The sequence below is a fragment of the Stegastes partitus genome, unplaced genomic scaffold (genome assembly GCF_000690725.1).
Source record: "Stegastes partitus isolate 25-593 unplaced genomic scaffold, Stegastes_partitus-1.0.2 Scaffold58, whole genome shotgun sequence".
NCBI lineage: Eukaryota > Metazoa > Chordata > Actinopteri > Pomacentridae > Stegastes > Stegastes partitus.
Window position 1 is genome coordinate 317083 of NW_007577789.1, and position 21178 is coordinate 338260.

The 21178-nt window shown below is 41.0% G+C and overlaps 1 protein-coding gene across 1 annotated transcript; it reads right to left on the reverse strand.

The window, feature by feature from the left end:
* Positions 1-240: 240 nt before the first annotated feature.
* On the reverse strand, positions 241-20344 carry LOC103353003 (N-terminal EF-hand calcium-binding protein 1-like). Its single transcript, XM_008275736.1, has 12 exons — positions 20090-20344; positions 16863-16887; positions 12240-12348; positions 10661-10686; positions 10272-10369; positions 4762-5020; positions 4541-4620; positions 3538-3591; positions 3339-3451; positions 3133-3210; positions 2869-2960; positions 241-1486 (listed from the first exon to the last, which is right to left on the reverse strand). Exons 1-12 carry the CDS (start codon positions 20204-20206, stop codon positions 1458-1460), a joined length of 1080 nt encoding a protein of 359 aa, XP_008273958.1. The 5' UTR covers positions 20207-20344; the 3' UTR covers positions 241-1457.
* Between the last annotated feature and the right edge of the window lie 834 nt (positions 20345-21178).

The window sequence follows — 21178 nt, forward strand, 5'->3', positions numbered from 1 at the left end:
ATATGAGTTCATATTTAAGATATTTTAAGTTGTCAGTCTTTTTAGCCCAGATGAACAAAAATAATTCCCTCCATTTCTTTGTCTTGTTGTCTTACATCGATTCTAATTCAAATAAATGTCACAATTAGTTCTAAAAACATTCAAAGGACAAAGCCGTGATTCATTCCTGCTGATAATTCTTTGCATATTTGACATATAGGACACTATAATTAAATATAATTTACTCTGGACACGAATCGCCTCTTTTTAGGGTCATCACCATGTCAAACTTTTATTCATGCCAAAAAAAACGAATATAGCATCCACATAACTGTATCTTCTACATAAAGGAAAACACTTGAAATAAAAGAGTGAACACATTCATTCCTCACGTGATCGGAGCAAAAAAAACAAAAATTCAATATAGTATCGTACTGTACATTTACCAGTGTTCTACAACAATGACTTACATCCTACAGCTTTCATTAAATAGTGTACACGACACTAACACATGTTCTCGCTAATGTCATTACACAGAACAGCTCCTGCTTGACGTCTGTACTCAAAATATAAACTTCTATTTGCGTGTACTGTACCGTTAATCTCTTCTGAATACACACAGCAACTGTAAAATAATGGCTTTTGAGTTTTTAATATCTAGATTAACAGTACAGGCAAACTGCACAATCATTTGGTAAGTTGTTCTCGTCCACTAGTGTCTCGCCGCACCGCCTCAGCGCAGCTCTTGGCTTTTTATAACAGCAGTAAATTCTACGTTTTCAATAGCTAATCTACGATAAATGTCCATTCTTCACGATAAGGTCCATGTTTCTTGTTTTTTTTTTTTTTTCTAAAGTGCAGGAGTGACACGGATGGTAAAAGATTAGATGATCAGTTATTTACTACATTCTATCTAATGACTGTCTAACCAATCAGCAAAATAAGCTTTGAAGGAGAAGACGAAGCACAAAACCACAGAGAGAACAAGAGGGAAGGTTAGCCCTACCGCTGTTTCTTTTATCTGTATGGAAGAAGAATAGGTGACGAATGGGCAGATCGGTCGTTGTTTCATGTGTTTCTTTTGTTGTGGCATTGCTGACATTGCATCTACTCTAAGATGGAGCTCTGAGTGAAACAAACTAGCACTGAGAAATAAGAAATCATGCAGTTATTATTATTATTATTTTTTTTTATCATTATTTCTTGTGGAGAGCAAGAAATGTGCCGATACTGTCATCACAGGTCCCTGTAACTTTTACCTTAGCTCTTTCTATCCAAGGTTTTGGTTTGTTTCACCGTTTTTCATCTGAAAATTATTCTCTTTTTTTTAAAGAGGAGCATATTTGCAAAAAAAAACAAACAATCCTGGTCATGCCATGAGGAAAAAGGGAATATCAAAGAACAAAAAAGCGATTATACAGTCGCCCTCTTCTCCTGCTTTCGTTGTGTTGGGAAGCAGCAGCAGCAGCTTTGCTCCGTCAGTTGTTGTTCATAATCCACCAAGAGGCTGTAAAAAGAAACAATAATATGCATCAGTGGTTTATGGGCGCTGCTTGAGCCAAACAAATGAGCAACAACAACAGAAAGACAAGCTTACAATTCTAATACAGTATACAGTATTCTCATACAGTAAACCTACATTAACCCTCTGAATCCACAAGCAGTTTTGTACTCCTGTCACGTTTTTACTCACTGTAGGATCATTTTATGCTGCATATAAAGTCCTGAACCTCTATGGGAAGAGCACAGCCATGACTAAAATAGAGAGAACTCAAAAACATCTGCTGTGCAGTACGACACAAGTATAGTGCCATAAATTATCATAAACGAAAAGAGGAAAGTTGAGTTTCTTTAAATGGTAATTACACACAAAAAAATGGAACTCTGCATAATACACAATATGTTGACCACCCACATTAGTTTATGCTTGTTTCCTATCTGCTCTTTAAAAGAAGAAGAGGAGAGAGATATTAGTTTTTTACGGAGTCTGGTTAGAGTACATCATTATTTTGGGGTAGTTTGTAAATGATACATGTAGAATAAAGTGATAAATATCAAGATGATTCAGAGATCATTAAAACTGCTGAAAATCCAACAACTCCTTCTGCTTTTACAGTTTCTCATTTCTGGTGTCATTTTGTCAATTTGTTAAAAACAGCATTTCTTCTTTTGCGATTGTTAAATGACCTGGGAGCAGCGGAAACAAGCTGTAAACGCAGTAACGACCTATTATAAACATATCATGAACTCATTAGGAGCCACGTTTCTGCCCAGTTCTTTGGCTGTGTTTCAGTTCTCAACAGCTACTGAAGGAAATGTGGCTCTTCAGCTGCTGGTTGCTAACTGTGACTGGAATTTGGTGCAAAGGAGGTCGTGTACAACAGATTTATCAGAGATATTTAGCTGACAAAACAACAACAACAAAACAACGGCCTGCTGAATCTGGAAGTTAAACTGACGAGAGCAAAAAATAGTAAAATTACAGGCCAGAAAACCAAAACAAGGAGCTAAGAGAAGATGAAGGGAACTACACAGTTTGGTGATCTGTTCATCTTTGAGTGGCTGCTTTCAAATACTTATAATCATTTGATTCATTGTTATTGTAAAAATACTGATTGTAGCAGCTTTAATATTAAAGCTGTTTTACCTGTAAAGCACCTCAAGTCTTTGGTTTACTTAATTACTCTTCAAGACAGACTAAGTTCTTCAGTTCATTTTATATCTTGAACCCCAAAAAACTCCCATAAATTGTGAGGATGCTATGTTTTATCTGTCTCATCATAAACTCATGAAACTCAATCAAATCAAACTGGATTAGCGTGCGATTGTTTGTCTTGCAAATTATCTTCTTTCAATTGGCTGCTGAAACTGCTGTTGTGATCTTTCTACCTGGGAGGAGCATGGTGGAGACCATTTCTGGCTCTTCCAGGGAGTCGATAATGCAGCGCTGGAAGGTCTTGCTGATGGACGACTGCAGGTAGCTGAGGAAAAAAAAAAAGGAGGGATGAAAAGGGATGAGAGTGCCATTTGCCTCACAGCGTGGCAAAAAAAAAAAGCTTCAAAGAGAGCGTGTGAGCAGCTCCGAGTGCTTTCGGTTCAGCTGGGAAATCCTCAAAACATGCTTTATGTGCCACGAAGCCCTTCTGATCCTACCTCATCCAGGAGAGACGGTCCTGCCAAAACTCATACATGATGAAGCATGATCTGTCTGGCAGGTTCTGGACCGAAACGCTAAAAATAAAAGGAGAGAGAGAACAAAAAGAGGGCAGTTAGGGTTATCTGACATGTCTGGAAGCGATTTCATGTTGCTTATGTCATATTAGAGAGAGAGAGCCCGAGGCTAAAACAAAGGGACATACTGCAGGTTGTTTAGCTGGCTGGTGGTGGCATCTGTGTAGATTTTGAGAGCTTGTTGGAACTGCTCCACATCTCTCTCCTTCACAGACATCTGTCTCTGGACCAGAAGGATGTTCTGCAGAAAATAATACAGTGTCAACATATGCTGACACACAACATATGATAGTTTTGCATTCTACATTTCACACATGCCGGACTCACCGATTTATACGTCCCCGCCAATGTGTCTTCTTTGAGAGGTTCGAGATGTGGACTCTGAAAATGAGGCCATAAATATTTCAGCAGAACAAGAATTAGAAGCAGGAACCGGCTCGGCTGAGTCGGCCTCTAGTTACGGTCGGTCGCAAACCATCGACTCTCACAAGAAAGAGATAACCGCGTTCACATTAACCCTCCAACAGCCCTGAGTTATAATAAATTCTTCTCTGCGCGGCCGAGATAAGAGAACGTAATTATTAGCATGTTAACAGCCGAGCTCAATATCCTCGAAGCGCTGATATCTATCTGTGAAAGACGCCTCATTTATATTTTCAGCGGGATATTTTAAATTGCAAAATTAAAAAGGACATAAAAACCCAGCAGAGCTCCTTATGCACTCATTCAGACCTGCAATCGAGATACCGGTGACGCTCTGCAAGTTTTTTTGTGCAGCAGTGATGCATCAATATCCGTATAACCTGAGTGGAGTAAAGTCTGTATTCACAGGCTGATACCTTATGCATGATATTAAGTGTGTGTAGTGCGCTTCGGCTCTGCACTTTGTACAAATCATCCTCTCTGTTGGACGCCTTATACTGCAGGGCCAGCTCTGTATATCTGCAAACACACAGTCGGGCTTCGCATTTCTATCTGTAGCAGCCAAGCCTGTAGTGAAATGTGAAACCTCCCAAAGGTACCGCCGCAAGAGACGAAGCTTTTGGCTGCAAATTCGAGTCTTTCTAGCAAATTAAACTCTGTGTGGAGGAAATTATGTCGCCACTTAAAAGGGTTTAAATTCAAGATTCCTGTTTTTGTTGGGTTTTGTGTGTTGTTGCATCAGCGCTTCACTCTACTATTTGGTACAAAACAACAGATCAATATTCAGTGAAATGTAATAATTTGCTTTCTTGCTGAGAGTTAAATGATAAGGTAGATCTCATTATTAGCTAAATATGAAGCTACAGGCATTTTGGCATGAAAGCACACTGACAGATTTTACACAAACCTCACACTCCAGTTTGTCGATGAGTTCCTCCAGCTGGTTGATTTGGGAGCCCCAGTGGTTGTCTGGCTCCACGCTGACCCCTGACCCCAGAAACACAACATCAGCAAGACAACATCAGCACAGCACAGGACGTCTGAGCAATAACAGTTTTTAAGAAAAGCAGTGTGGTGTTTTGTGCCCTTTCGTGCCCTTTCATTCTCCCACTGTTAAGTCCAACGTACCCGTGGTGAGCATGCCAGAGTAGGGGTCGGTAGGGGAGAGACACATGTTCTTCTGGATGCGCCGGCTGGGTCTCTTAGGCATCCTCTGGATTGGCAGGTCCTCTGGCTTCTTCATCGTCCTCCTTCCTGTGCAGCCGTGGTCATGGACGGCCTCCATAGCGCAGTCCAGTGACGACTGGAGCGACTGCAGCTGGGTGGAGGTTTCCCTCAGCAGGAAGCGCGTCACGAACTGACCCAGCACTGACGAGCCCTGATACTCCTGAGGGGAAAGAGTGAGTGTAGATATAAGGAATCAGCTGTGATGTGGGTAAAATCTATCAAGTTTCTGGTTTCATTTATTTGTAGTTGGTGTGATGGAGGAGAAACAAGCAGGTTCAACCTTTCTTTGGTTCTTTTTGTGATGTTTGCATTGGTAAGCATGAAAATTTTCATGTTTTGAGATAATCTACCATCTTCCTTTAGCACTAAATCTTGTATTTTACGGTTATTTCCTGTGTTCCAGTTATGTTATCACTTCCCCTTTAAAGGAAACAAGATCTTTATTCCTCAGCTATCTTGTTATAGTTATTTGATCAAGCCTAAACAGCATTATTCCTCCCTCCTAAAACCAAGATGCAACAGTTCAAGGTGCAAAATGTGAGCATGTCATCATGGAGATTACCCTGAATGCATGAATGGAAAGCACAAAAGATGATAATCTTTTGGGGAAAACGCTATCTCAACAACACAAATATGCCTTGTGACAATTTCCGTAATCCTTTCTCAACATTAGAATCTTTGGTGCAGTGGCTGCTGTATTTCTCTCGTGTTCCTCACAACTGAAACACAACTTTCACAGCTCAGTTTTTGGGGATAATGGAGGTCATCGCCCTCACCAGCACTCAGCGGTGCAACAAAATAAGAGTCCAGAAGAAATGACAGCGAGACATTTGAAAAACGACGGCCAAGCTTGTTGGAATCCAAGCTTCTATGCCCTCCTCTGTTTTCTCGGCAGCAGAGAAGCCGCAGTATATGAGTAATGAACTCTCCGTCCTTCTCTCCATTCATCCCGTTTTTATTTTTTATTTTCAAGACAGATGAGCTGCAACATCACAGCGGATGTGTTCATTTAATCTCAGAGCACCACAACAAAGCCAAAAACACATTTCATTTTACCACATGCATTTTCCAGCTATGATTAAAAGCATCATAAACAAGAGTTTGTGTTAGTTTTCCACATGTTTTTGCTCACATTTGGAGACTTTAGACCCATTAAAACATCTACGGGATCTGTCTTTGTTTTAGCAACTTAATACTCAACACTAATCTCAGAATGGCTAGAAAGCCTTTCCTCTTCAGGGTAAAGAAAGCTTTTTTTGACCAACTAATAGCGACATGAAAAATGCATGAGCTGTGGGAGGGCATGTGTCATTACAGAGAAAGATAAAGAGCCAGACAGGGAGAGAATGTCGGAGGAGATGGATGTACAGGAAAATTTGATCAAACAGAGAGAAAAGAAAGTGTGCACCTGAGCGAAGAACAGACTACCGAAGAGGAAAAGAATGTGGAAAAAAGGAGGAGATTAGAGGAGCTGAAATATGGTCGTGGTGCATTTATGTGGAGGACATCTGATGCCAGATCAGTTGGGACAGCTGGGGGGGTTGTCAGCCTCAGTGACTGTCAGCGACACTCCACTGTTGCCGTGTGATCTCAAAATCATCAGAAACTGCAGCGAAAATAAGTGCATGCCACAGAGAACAACTTCAGTATAACTGTGCATCCACAGCCAAGCATCCATCCATTCACAGTCCACACCTGACTCTCTTCTCTTGCCAAGTAGAGAAAAAAAAACTACTATTGGCTTAACATGCAGAGCCGTGTGACATCGATACAGGCTGCGCTAAGCTATTGATTAGGTCTTAGTGAAGTTCTCTGATGCTGATCTCTCCCGTGTGCTCCTAAAACAACACGGTTATACCCCTACTTGTCAGGGGCAGACACTTAAATCCCCTCTACATCTCATGGAATATTAAATTCTGCTTAACCAGACCTCAGAACAGGATTTTATTAGGCTCTAATTAGCATGTTTCGCAATCCGAGGCTGGAGATTTCATGAGATACAGATAAAAGAAAGTGCGTGAAAGTTTTCAATCCTTTGAACTGAACAGCAACTCGGAAGCTTTTTTTTCCTTCTTTACAATTAAGATGTGAACTTGGTGAAAACATGTTAAAATACTGCTGACTGAATATTTAATACCTTTTTTTAAATAAACAGCAAAATAAAATCCTCAGTGCGCTGTCAAATGATGAAAGCGGTGCGATCAGTGCCTTCGTTTGAAGATGAAAGATGGAACAGAGTTGACAGAAGTAATGGCATGCAATATGTTGCCAGAGGAAATCTTGTTCCCACATGAAGGTGATTTACATTTGAATGCTGCGTGTTGCTGCAATGACATGTTTCTGCACATCACAGAAGTGCAGGATGAACCAACAGCAAACATTTTGACTTTAAAGAGACACATGTTCTGCATTAATGTTGAAAAAGTGTAGGTTCATGTGACATCTAGTGCTGCATACGTGGTTATTCAATTCAAATCAAATCAAAATCAAATCAGGTTTATTGTCATGTTGCTGTACATACACAGTAGTACAGGCAAGATGAGAGAGCGTTTCTTCAGGATTGTTCAACCAGCAAGTTTTGCGGCATGCAAGTCTGGGATAAGACACGAAACGTTCGCTGTCAGTGCCTCCTGAAGGGGGCGCTGCGTCCACGCGCACCGCCGTTCGTTGAACATGGCGAACCTCTTCAGGTCCTGGTAGGTCTTCAGGGACACAAAAACACACACGATGGGGTGACGATGGTGAAGCCGCAGATGCTGCCCAGAGCTAGCTGTCTGTCTGTCCGCCCGGAATAATGTCGTCTCCTCCAGCTGTATGTCCGTCTGGGATGTTGTCATGGAGCCATGTTTCTGTTAAAGCAAACACACAGCAGTCCCTCCACTCTCTGTGGGTTTCTTCCAGCAAACGTAGCTCGTCCAGCTTGTTGTCGATGGAGTGGACATTGGAGAGTAGGAACGACGGTACTGCTGGTCTGGAGGGGCTAGCCTTTAGTCTAGCATGGATCCCGGCTCTCTTCCCCTTCTCTCTGGGGTAACTGCTGGCGTAGTCTCCAATCAGACTCTGCCTTAGTGCAGCATGTCCAAATCACAACCAATCGCCGCAAGTTCAGCACCGTTCACTGTCCTGACGCCCAGCAAAGTCTCCCGGCCACAACTTTTTCGGAATGAACGTCCGGGATAGACAAGACACTCAAAACGTTCACTTTCGTTGTCTCCTGAAGGGGCCGCTGACAACAATTTGGATAATAGAGCAATCTGATTCTACTTAAATGTGAATATTTTGTAGTTTTTCTTCAGTTTCTCTTGAGTGTTTATCAGCCATGTGATCAATGTGCTTCTGGTGAGTCCATATGAGTCCAACACGTTGGTCCAGCTCAGCAACTACTGCCATCAAGCTTTGTACACATGTTCGTGGTGGCCAGAGGAATAATTTTACAGATTGCCACAAACAAGTCAAAGATCAACATCTAGCAAAAGGATTTAGAGAAATATCTGCTGACACTGATGGTTCCCAGATGCAGAATCACAAAGAGTCTCCCTTTGCCAAACTGAACTTCACATTTCTGGGCATTGCTAATTCCTGGATGGATTGCCAGGAAGTTCGGTTCACACATTCATGACCCACTGAGGATGAATCCTAATAACTATTTTCATTTATGAACAAACATTCGTAAATCTCAGCTTCTGCTTCGTGCGAATCAGACACTTACGAGAACTCCTGACGGAATATGAGCTCCTATCTTAATCAGTTTAGCCGCTAACACATACTGACTCAGCATCTAGTAGATCCAGATCAGTAATTATAAGATAATCAACATTATTAATGTCATCTGTGAGCGCTCACAATAATACGGCTCTTCAGCGTAAAGGTCAGTGTTGGAGGGAACACAATGCAAAGTTTCTAGATTCAGAAATCCCATTACAGCAGAGATGTTATAAGGAAGAGAGTCACCACTGAATAAATCTTAAATAGAAGAGAAATGTATAATACTAAAGATGACACATTTCCCTACTTTAGCTGAAAAAAAAGCCAATCATTTGCTTTGTTTTAAGCCAATCATGTTGCTGCACTGACTCAAGTGTTGTGAAACTATGTAAGTGATTTGTTAAACACAATAAGTATAATCTGCAGTGGAAGATGCATTTAAAACCTTATTTTATGGGAAAGTCTCCAAACTTTTCAAGCAGTTTTTATCAGATTTGACCGGTGATTCTGTACATGTGGCTCTGTTCCCATTCATTTAGACAGGAGCATGGTCTTATTAGCCCAAAATACCTGCCTGGGGTCATTACCAAGATGACTGCAGTTACTAATCAGCTTTGACTTTTACTTGGGAGGCAGTGCAGACTACTGCAGCCTCTTGGATGTGCCACTAAGCCTTGTTCTTGCCTTGACATCTTTCTGTAAAGTGTTCTTTTGGCAGGTTTCCACCAACTTTACGGTTGACTTTGTGGCACAGCTTTAATATAGAGCAAGCAAGAAAGATGTTGTGTATGTCCCTTTAATTAAAAGAGGGATTAGTGCTGATACGTGGTGTTATGGGGGGTTTAACGTTATATTGTTAACTGACAATTAGGTGACAACGCTCAGTCAATAAAACCCAATAACCCTGGGTCCACCCGGACCCAAGCACTCCTAGAGGCTCATTTATTTCTGTTTTTATGCTGTACTTGGACTTTTTGATACTTGGTTTTTGCACTTCATTTCTTTGAGCAACATGATTTGCATGTTATCCATCCATCCATCCATCCATCCATCCATCCATCCATCCATCCATCCATCCATCCATCCATCCATCCATCCACCCATCCACCCATCATCTATCTCCATCCATCCATCCATCCATCCATCCATCCATAAATTGCAATTTTTTTTTTACAAATTTCTGAAAGGATGGTTATTGTTATTATTACTCCAACAGATTGTTCAGTTATGAGTGCTGAAATACTTGCACCATATTGTGAAAGAGGATCAAATATACAACTGTTGACCCCCCCAAAAAAAACAAAATGTTGTGCTCTCATAAATTGCTTTTCCTTTCCTGGCTGCCCGGCAGATTTACGAAGACCAACAGCTGCCTTGTTTCTCACGTCAGCTGTCCTGTTAAGAAAAGCCATTTTTTAAAAGCACAGCTCGTCTCGTAAGAGTCTCTGAGCTCCTGTTTGAAAATGAACCGTCAGTGAGGAGACAAAGAGGGCAGAGTCAGTCATGCCCGGCAGTTTCCTTTTCTTCCGTGACGCCACAACAGCAGACTGATCTCTGACAGGGTTTCAAACTGACGGCTGAACTCGAACAAGATAAAGCCGGGATGCTCAGACGCTTACAAATTTATTTTTTGAAAGCTGGTTTTGCTACGTTTCTATCACAAAACACAGCACAGAGCAAAGGTGAAAAAAACCGCCACCACCCACCTCTTTAGTTTTATCCATGGCCTTCAAAATGGCCACGTTCAGCTTCTCCAGAGCAGACAGGACGTTGACGTATTCACCCAGATGTGGAGTGAAGTACTCTGGAGGAGAAAAAGATTTTTTAGGTGCTATCGACGTTCAGCAGCGTTTTCCACGAGAGGGAAATAAATCAAACTGGACAGCGCTGGCATTAATTAGAATTAAAGTGATCGGGCTGTAGTCACATCTTGTTCATGATCAGAAGCCAAAAGCAACAACTAGAACCATGAAATCCAGAGTATTTGTGACATATACAGTAAAACAATATCTCATAAGGTGAAGTTTTAGGTGCTTTTATTTCTATTTTTTATTTTTTATATCAGCAAAATAAAACAAGAATGAAACATCCTTACCTGAGAGTTTGTCTATGTCCAGGTTGCTGTCAGAAGAAAACAAAAAGAGATATGTTAATTTAACTGGGAAACCCGAAATATTTCACAAGTCAAGCATTACAAACAGTCTTGGTACTGAATTTGAAAAACTCTCAGTGCTTGAGAACAGCAATTTGCAGCAAAAAATAAATAAAAAAAATAATAATCGCACTTCTTCTTGGAGTCACAACCAAATCTTAACTCGCAGACATGACACTTATTTTTAGATTCAGTGTGACTTGCTGTATATCATTATATCAGAATAAACACAAATTCATCAAATCAATTGTGAATCAACACCTATGAAAAAAAATGTCCCACACATTCCAGAAGGTGTCAAAGAAAGATCACATTTACACCATTTATCAGACCCAGAGACTGTAGGAAATAATATGATTTACGGTTTTAGACAATCCTTGAATAAATCATAAAAAAAAATGTGTTGTTCCATGAGGAAAATTAAGCAGCTTAAAATCTAATTATGTCATCACAATTATCTTTGTGCTACATATCTTGCTTGAAAATGTTTCAAAAAGAAAGCTTCTTCTCAAACCAGATTCTGCAAAAAACTAAAACTTTTGTGCTCCTCGGTGGAACCATGGAGCTGAAAGTGACTCAACTAAGATCAGCAGTGACATGACAAAAATTCAGGGACTTTTCAGGATAAATATTGTATAATAATAATAACACCTGTGGGCAAAAAGCTGTACATGTTGGTTTTTGTAAAATAGAAGAAATTCAAGTTTCTTCTTTCTGGTTTAATGTTTTATGGCATAGAGTTCTCTTCACTTCCAGTCATGGCTATGCTGTTTCCATCGAGGTGCAGGACTTTATATTGGAGTGAAAAATGAGCCCACAGTGACAGCTGTCTGTAGATCCATGTGTACATGTGCACAGAATACTGCTGCTACTTTTCCCATACTGTTAATGGTATCCGTTTTCTAGAATATGCACATATTGGCTAAAATAACCACCCACAGCTTGCTCAGCGGCACGATGGCATTGATTTTGCTGAACATAGTGAGAACAGGGTTTGATTTGGGTATGTCGACTTACACAAAATGCAGTTTTAATGTATTGGTTTGATAAATTCAAGCACAGCTGAAGCACTTAATTGTTATTTTTCTCGCTTTGTCTTGTTGATGCTACAGAAATGAAGTTGAATTTCACATTTAAAGGTGCTAAACCACCTGATGGGTCATTCTGCGCTGTGATTGGTCAATAGCACACAAGAATACATCATTTTTCTTTCATCATTGCTGTTCACGCACACACAGCAAATAATGCTCTATCGTATATCTTTTAATGAGCATTTTTCAAGTTTAGCCGTACGTCAGCGACGCAGGCAAGTGTTTACATATTCCACAGTCTTATCTGTGCTCGTCAGTTAGTCAACAGACTGCTGCAGATCCTTCACACCAGAATCAAGGCTCTCCGTGGAATATTGACATAATCTCCACTGAAGTGCAGTATTGACATCTCATAGCGAGGCGGCAGGGGAGCAGGAGGGGCTGCAGATGGCAGCCGAATTGGATGGCGTCCAACAGGAAAATGAGCTTACTCTGTCTGCTGCCTGTCGATGGAGCGATACAGCTCCTGCATCTGCTCCTCAGTGAGGATGCCGTCAGTGAAGTACGACTGGAACTCCTCCAGGGACAGCTTCCCGTCATCTGAAAAGGAGACAAACTTGTTAAAGTTACACCTCGCCGAAGCCGGAAATGTTTTACCACCTTAATGCAGGGATTGTCCATAATTCAGTGGAATGGAACGAGGCCGCTTTTGCTTCACGATGCTAATTTAATCCCAGTGACGAGTTCAGAGGTGCTGCTGCAGAACAGATATTTCTTATCAGCTGGCATAGTCCCAAATCTTTATTTGGCTCCTTCAACTACGCTGAAAAGGTCTTTCCACTTCTCTAACTGCATTACTTCAATAAATTAAAGTGATAGAGCTGAAAATACGATTTCTGAACTAACTAATCGAACTAAGCTCCACATTTTCTTTTTAAAAAGAAAAAGAAAAAATTCTGCTGATATCTAACTTGGTGAAATAACTAACCCACTGTTTGGATTTGTGCAATTAAATCTGAAACACAGGGACCAAATCTTACAGAATTTCAACTCATTTTTTATTAGTATTGTGTATTTAGTGTGAAAATAAAAGCACTGTGCTGCACAAAATGAATCTGCAGCTGTTGTGATTAAGCTATTTTTCAATGAAAAATGTGAAATATTCTCCAGTTTAAACACTAAATTGAGGAGGATTTTCTGCTTTTCTTTGTTCTATGTGACAATAAATAAAATATCTTTAGATTGTGGACTGCTAATTATCTTAAGATGTCACAGAAGGCTTGTAAAAATGGTGCTTTTTTGGGTATTTTTAATCACTTTATGAATAAAACTGAATTAAGTAACTGTTATTGCAATCTGAGTAGCTTTGTTGCGTAAATGAAGGGTTAAGTCTGATACCTTCATGTACTGTAGCAGCTTCCTTTTGCTTCAGAGTTTGCAGACCAACTTATGAGCAAGGATCGAAGGCTTGTATTGACAAATCTAACCGGAGCTAACTAGCAGGTTAACTTCAGCTGTGTTCTAATCGCAATAAAAGCCTTTTAAGACCCACTTTTATCACATTGTCTGCGAGTTTATTAGATCAGTTTTGACTTGTTCTGAGCGCGCCCTGTGGACGGCTCTGATTCACTTGCAGGAAAGTAACAGTAGCACAACGAATCTTTACCAAACAACGGCTAAGTTAAACCCAGCTGGGAGGCGAAGCTACTCGACAAGAGACAATCACAACTCCTTTCTCAAACTTCCCAGCAGAAAAATCTTGTTGCACTCGATGTAGGCGCAAACACAATCTGTTGCATCTCTGACTCACTCTCCAGCTTTCTCTGTCAGAGTTGCTTTTGGTTTGGATTCACACCCGATCAAGGCGCCCGAATGCAGCGCAGCTCAGATGGCACATTATGCAAGTGTTCAGCGTTTCTCATAGATCAGAGCTGGAAAACGGCTGAGCTGCTGGCAAACGCAACAGTGTTTGTCTCACAAACTAAAAGGACCGTATTCTGTCCAGCACGTGCTTTTAGAAGATTTCTGACTTGTTCCAACTTTCACTACTTAATATGCATAAATGAGCTCCAGCAGAACTGCATGTAATTATTGAGAACTGAAAAAAAAAACTACTATTTAAAAGTGTTTTCGACTCTTTTGGCAAGCAAAAGTTGACTTACTGCTTTTAGTTGCCTGAAAATGAACCAAACCTCAAAGAAAAGCGATCAGGAAATGTATTATTTTAGAAGGTAATGACAGCAGGACAGCCAGATGAATCCGTCAGCAATAAAAATAAATAAAAACTGAAAACATTTGTTGCCGTTTCCTCTATTTGTGTGATGTGTGATGATGTGCTGTCAGTTTCATATCATCGCAAAAAACTGAAAGCAGAAAGAAAAAAAAAAGACTGGCTGCATACAGTATTTTCTTACAAAAACACAGCCTCCTAGATTACACAATTCTCTCTACTCATGTTCCAGGAACATTTCTCCCTGAGGGAATCCTACAGCTAGAGGTGGTAAAAACCAAAGCAGGACTAATAATTCATAAATCCCATCAGCACAATTCAGGAGGAAACCATAAATAACCCCCTTTACATAGAAACATGAGGACATAGTACATCTTTAAAAATCCAACTTAAATGAATTTTTATTCGTATAGTGTCATATATGCAGTTTTATTTAGTGCACATGATGTCCACAGGTGTCAAAAATGCCTCAAACTGCAGCAGTTAATTGATTAACTGATTAGTTAACAGACAGAATATGAATCTGCAGCTATTCTAATAAAGCATTTTTTCAAATGCCAAATATTTGCTAGTTAGGGCCTAAAATATGAGCATGTGCTGCTTTTCTTTGCCCCATATGACAGTAAATTGAATATCATTAGATTTTCTGGTTATGTGAAAATGTCACTGAGGGCTTTTGAAAATTGCTTCCCCCCCCCCATTATTTGTAATAGAAACAGTGACCTGAGTAACTGTTGTTGCAGTCTGAGTTGGGGCTAATTCATGCAGTAATTGTGTCACCTAAAAATGAAACGGATAAACAACAGATGGATGTTTGCATCTCGCAGGCCGCTGATAACGTTTCTGTCTTCCACCTAGAGCTGCAGCCCTCTTTGCACGCCACTGCTTCCTCTGAGAATTCGGCTGTTGCCTTCAACCGTCTCCGAATGCAGCGGTAATTAAATTACCACGAGAGAACAAGTGCGTGAGACGAAACCTTGTAGTTATTGTCTGGCGAGGAAATGCCAAAAGTAGCTTCTGTAGTCAGACATTACCTCTCTTTGTGCAAAATTTAGATCTAAAAACAAAAAAGAAATGATGAAAACGGAAACTGTACGGCCTCATGTGTCTTTGCTGTTCAGTCGCTTTAACAAATTGCCTGTTTTGAAGATTCAGCTCAGACAATAAAATGTAAATGTAGTCTGCTTGTTATGAAAGTCTCCTGCATGCATACCTGCGACTTATCACACGTAACGAAACACTCTCTCCTCCATGAGAATTCTTTTCATTTCAGAGCCTAATTGCTGACTTGTGAGCGTGTTTGTTGTTTCATCCTGGTCACAAATCAGAGCCGCGCTGACAAATTAGACTGTGATATTACTGATCGCACTTTCATCTCGTTACATCTCTGAGCTCAGTGTGCAGCCACACAAATGTGGGCCGCTGAGTAAAAAGCAGTACTCAATGTATGATTGTTTGTCTGTTTTTGTTCAAAAAAATAAAAAAATGTAATTCCTCATTACAGTAGCGGCGAGGAGTGTAGGGTGTTGGTAGCCAGCCCTCATTATGTGGTACATTCACAGCACTCGAGGCGTATTATGGCAGCCTACTCAGTGCTGATTGGAAGGAGGCTCTTTCCTCTCGGGTGCACGATTCAGTGAGCTCGAGGAGACGAGAGCTGCCAATGGAAGATAGTTAACACAAACACGCAGCAAAGTTCTTTCTTTGGAGGAAAAATGAAAAATAATAGCTTGGTGTGAGTGCTGGAGGGCAGCAGGTGGAAAGAAAAAAGCATGGGGAGCATCCCAACACTGCAGCTAAACACTTTGCTATAATTAAGTCTATTTCTATTTTAATGTCACATATCTGTTGTTTTTTCCAGCTGCTGCGTTGTTCTGCTCATGTACAACAAGACTGGAAGAGAAATCCTCGCACACTTTCCTTCCATCTACAGCTACAGCCGCAAAGACAAAAGCATCTTTCATGGGTCCATTCATAATTCACACGATGAAGACTTTTTTTTGTATCTCAACATCTCCACATGAGGCACCCGAGACAACCCCTGCACATGTCGGCATCATCATCAATTCATCATTAGTCCTGCTCTTACGTAACACCGTCCCCCTGAGAGACCTGATCAGAGTTTGTAGCTACTCGACGAGCATTAATCACTCGCTGCTTTTTGCATTTTACATCCCATTAAATGGAGACGCGAGTGCATGAATAAGAAATTAAGAGCAACAACATTCGTTTGTCAGCGCTGTTTTTCCAGCAGAGCCGAATGCTTCCGTGTTTTCCTCGGAGACTTTTGGAGGGGAGGGCTTCCTTTGAAGTAAAGAGGTGACGCTGTAACACATTAATCAAATGAAGCAGTGACACGGTCTGCAAAGGGGGGGATGCATTAAAATCGCATTTAGTGCAAGTCTCATGGGAATTTGGAACATTTGGAGGTAAAAATGTGGTTTTCTATGGAGGAAAACAGGCAAGCAACAGCTGAGGGTACAGTTATTATTATTGTAGATACATTTGTGTGTGCGTACATTGCAATCCGTGCAAGATATCGTCTTCGCTGCGTTGGCAGGGCACTGCTGCCGGCGATGCACTGAGAGGGGCAATGCCTGCAGGGTAAACTGTAGTAGGAGTCCATCCAGTCAAGTTCAATCACACCTCAAAACCTAAAAGCTTCAACTGACCTTGGTTATTTATATCCCTTCTAAGGAGAGCAATGCAATAAAACAGAAGGATACGTCTCACCAAGGCCACATAAATCCCAAAAACATGCTGCCTGTCTGAAACAAGCCGTCAAAGTTGCTGCTCCTGTCTGCAATGAGCCCCTTCAAAGAGATTTTAATTGAGTTTTAATTAGCCGTATAATCCAATTAGCTGTGTGTTTTTCCTTACTCACCATTTTTGTCTGCCCGGCGGAATATCTGCAATAAAAGAAGGAAGATCATGTTTAGGCTTTTGAGGCTGGAGTTGTTGCTTAAATGACACAAATAAAAAAAAACAACAAGGATGTACACAATCTTCATTCAGGCAGTTTCAATGCGTAGCTGTAATCTGAGATAAATGTGGCACAAAAGCACAAAGATTTGTCTCTTGGAGCAGCAATGATGCAAAAACATAAACATGTGAGGCAATCCATCTGTAAAAGAGGTTTTACTTCTTTCTTTATGCAGAGGGGAACATTTAAGAGGAGCTGTAATTTCCTCATTTCAATAACAAAAGCGACAGGAGACATCTCAGGAAATGAAATGCTGACATTTGTGAGCCCCCAAGAGGAGCTTTGGAATGATAGCTTTTATGTTCCCTTCTCTCCAGCCACTAAAAACGATGATGCCGCTCTGAGATATTTCCCCAGTTTTGAGAAAACAGCCCCATAAAAAGCAGGAAGCAACGCTGCTTTATGTTGCTCAATTCATCATCCTTTATATTTCTAACCTCATCACCGTGTAGCGCCAAACCTGGCGAGAGGAGAGATCCATTTGTGGAGTGTGAGATCAGAGTGACACCTCGTCTATTTCAGCTTTTTTTTTTTTTTTTTTTACCACTCAGTCACCATCACGAGGACCAACAGAGTCCAGCGTGCTCGATTAACTCCGGCGTCAGACTGAAGCAGTAAAGTCACATCCAGCTGTCACCTTTCAAGCACATCGGCGCGTGAAGGCCTTGATACGCTCGGCTCCCATTCAATTCATCAAAAGCATCTCTCTTTCATTCAAGACATATATACTGAACCTCAGCTATAGCAGGTGGAAGAGTAAAAAAAAAAAAACTGCACTAAACCTCTTAACAGTTACCGTTTACAAATCATGTCTGTGTTAAAAACATGCTGTGTAAGTGTGTAAGACGCCATCATCCTAACAACTGCAGGCATCCAACTGGTTTGCATTCATTTCTGTGGAGTGTATTAGCAGCAGTCTCTTGCAGCTTCATGTTTTTGGGAAATCAATCACTGGGAGCGACCGAGTCTGCTTTCATTTACTTCAAAGTTGCAGGATAGATGCGTGGTAACACAAATAAGTCTGCTTTGACAAAAAAATAACACAGATCTGATGTTTACTATTGATTATTTCACAAGCGAGATTCAAGACAATTTGGTTCTTAATTGGTAGTTGCGAGGACGTGTGATGGAGGTTAGTCATCTGTCACTGGAAATTAAATAAGTATCAATAACAGCGATGAACAACCCACATTTTTAAGAAGTGTACGGCTCAAAGAGGAAATTAAATTACAGAGTATGGCAAAGTTTGTGAGTTAAAACAGCCAATACAAACAAGCATATTTATGAGGACCCTTTTCATTTCTGTCCATTTGCAGTAAGCTACAGATAAGCTATTAAAGTGTGTGAGCTCCTTCCAAATGTGGCCATTTTTATCCAAAATTATTTTATTTAGTGGTTGACACAAATTCCAACACAAAGGTCCACAATATGAAGATATCAGCTGGGTCCAAAACAAAACAAAAAGAGGGTATTCATGCTCTAAACCACAAATACTTCATGGTTAATGAAAAAAAAACACAACAGAGCACTTTAGCATTGTGCATTGGATGGCAGCTGACGTCGGTAGGCAACAATATAACTGTCAACCCTCCCTGAACCACAGAGAGGTTCATCTATCCAAGACACCTCAGAGGAAGCCAGCAGGAAGCTGCTCCATAAAAACTGGAAAACAATCGGGAGCAATAAACTCTGGAGAAACCTGGGCGGGAGATTTACTGGCCTTTATTTCTCCTTTATGTTATGTGGGAGGCTGGTGGCGTCCCACAGAGCTGCTGAAGATCTTCTAAAAGCAGCGCCAGCTACATGGATGCTGCTCGCTCAGTCCTTGAACATCTACAGTGTCTCATCTGGGTTTAAAAATGCACGACGCTGAGGCAGATTATTACCTCCAAAAGAGCAGCAAAAACACTTGTCAGGAATGTAAAACATTCGCACAACTGTGAGTCTGTTAAACCAAGCGACGAGTCCTTCAGCTTGTCAAATTAAATAGATTAACAGCCTTTTCTCTCTTTTTTGCAGAGAGAGAGGGAGATAAACAACACAAAAGCCTCCTCGAGAGAGCTGTAATGAACCTGTGCAGAGATTGAAAAGCACAGAAAAGGCTCAGTTACCTGTGAAAAGCTCCAATGTGTATGAGTGTGTGTGTGTGTGTGTGTGTGTGTGTGTGTGTGCAGGAATGATTTAGCTGTTAGGAAAGCAGAGGAATGAACGGGTGCAGAAACAGTGTTGAAGACATGGTGTCAGGATTGAAGACATCGTAAAGTTGCCTTCCAGTGAGATTCCATTCTTAATTCCTGCATTGAGCATCAATTAGCCACAGCCATAGGTTCAGTGGAGAAATGCCCGTTTAGAAGGTTATGCAGCGTGCGCAGCTGCATTTAAACCAAATGTGCACTCGCCGCAGTCTAATTTCCCCTTTCAGCTGGCCAATAATCTGCCTCGAGGAACCTGAATTTAATTTACAGCCAGCTGTCAGGAAGTGGAAAGCTGGGAAATGATGCTGCTAATACACTCTTGTTCAGTCTTCTGTCTTCTGGAGGGGGACATCCTCAGCACTCAAAGGGCTCCAACATATACGTGGTATAATTCTGCATGTACATATGCTTTTATATGAAAGGATAAGAATTTGTTCACACTGTGGTGAAAAGAAAACGCAGGGAGCTGAGTTGGGGGAACATTGCTGCTGTGGTGAAATCCTGTAATAGCCTGAATAAATAATTCAAAATAGGATCTTTTCTATTTTTAAAAAGGCCTTTTCACTCCCATTCTATGCATGTTTCATGTGGAATACAATCAATGTCATGAATCCTATGATATGAGGAGTAGAAAACAGATAAATAAAATGAACTCAGGCATGAAAACTGCTCATCAGATGGGGGCATCTCATATGTTATTGACGCACTAATGGGCTCACATTTCTTACATAACAGAGCTGACATGCATCACCTCACTGTGAACCATTCACATAAAGAAGAATGAAGGACAGATTCATATTGTGCATTTGTGCAACGAGCCCCCCCAAAGGTGGAAATGAGCAGAACGTGTCTAAAAACGGACACAAGCATGCAGGAAATTAACCAAAAAATTAAATTAAATTCTGCAGCTGCAACATCACAGAGTGTACTCACATCCTGGAATAACGGGACGCCTTGATTTTGGTTGTGGTCAAGCTCCTGCTGCTTCCTCAAGTGTTCGTGCTTGGCAGACTGAAGACACATGGTGATGAGCTCCGTACAGGCCAGCATCTTGCCGCTTTCGATTCGATTATGTTTTGCTTTTTTTTCCTTCTTTTTCTGGTGTGAAAATAAATAAAGATTGTCCTGTGCGCTTCTGGAGAGGTTCGTCCTTGTCAGGGGGAAGGAGGAGGAGGAGGAAGAGGAGGAGGAGGAGGATGCTGGATGATGATGCTGCTGATGCTGCTGGTCCTGTGATCCAGTCAGGAGGAGATGGACCCAGCCTGCTGCCCTCTGCCTGCCGCCTGCACCGTCGACATCAGCAGGAGAAAAGAGAAGAAAAAAAAAGAAAAAGAAAAACTCCGCCTCCACGCGACGACGACGATTCATAAAAGCCCGAGGAAAGAATGCACCATCTGCTGGTGGAAACACTCACGCTGTCAGAGAAACGGTTAATTACAGGCTGGCTGACAGGGAGGTGAGTTTTACAGAGAGAGAGAAAAAGAGGAACAAAGACGAGAAAAAACCAGGAGCTGACAGCCTCTATTTACCTCCTGAGAATGAAGACTTGCTCTGTCAATACTCCAGTTAAGAGAGTTAATGAGACCCTATCATGGTTCTACTAAAGAGGGGAGTGAGTGTGTAAAGAATGAGACATTTATTTGTGATTTTTATGACATCTGTGGCTATAAAAAGTCCCTGCAGTAGCCCTTGTAAGAACAGAAATATCTCTTTCAATATCCTCTTTATATTCCTGTAATATTTCTTTAGTATTAAATGTGCGAAATGATTCCTAAGAGCCTCTTTCCTCTGAAAATGAATTGTGTTTATGCTGATCACAGGGCTGATATCGTTTTCTATTTAACAGAATATGAACGACCATCAGCCTACATATATTTCTGAGCAAATAGGATACATTCATATCAATGCGTCACCATTTGTTTCCTGTTACATGTGACTGCGGTTAAGGCATGACTGAATATACAGTGTGATCACACACATGAACACACCTCAGCATGTTGTGCAATTTGCATCACATGTACA

What these genes read in the sequence shown, in the direction of transcription:
- LOC103353003 (XM_008275736.1), bottom strand. Translation starts at nt 20,206, where the DNA reads ATGCTGGCCTGTACGGAGCTCATCACCATGTGTCTTCAGTCTGCCAAG. An exon ending in GCGTCCCGTTATTCCAGGAT is followed by an intron (nt 16,888 to 20,089) that starts GTGAGTACACTC and finishes CTTTTATTGCAG; the next exon opens with ATATTCCGCCGGGCAGACAA. An exon ending in AGCCAGCTAAACAACCTGCA is followed by an intron (nt 3,211 to 3,338) that starts GTATGTCCCTTT and finishes TTTTATTTTTAG; the next exon opens with CGTTTCGGTCCAGAACCTGC.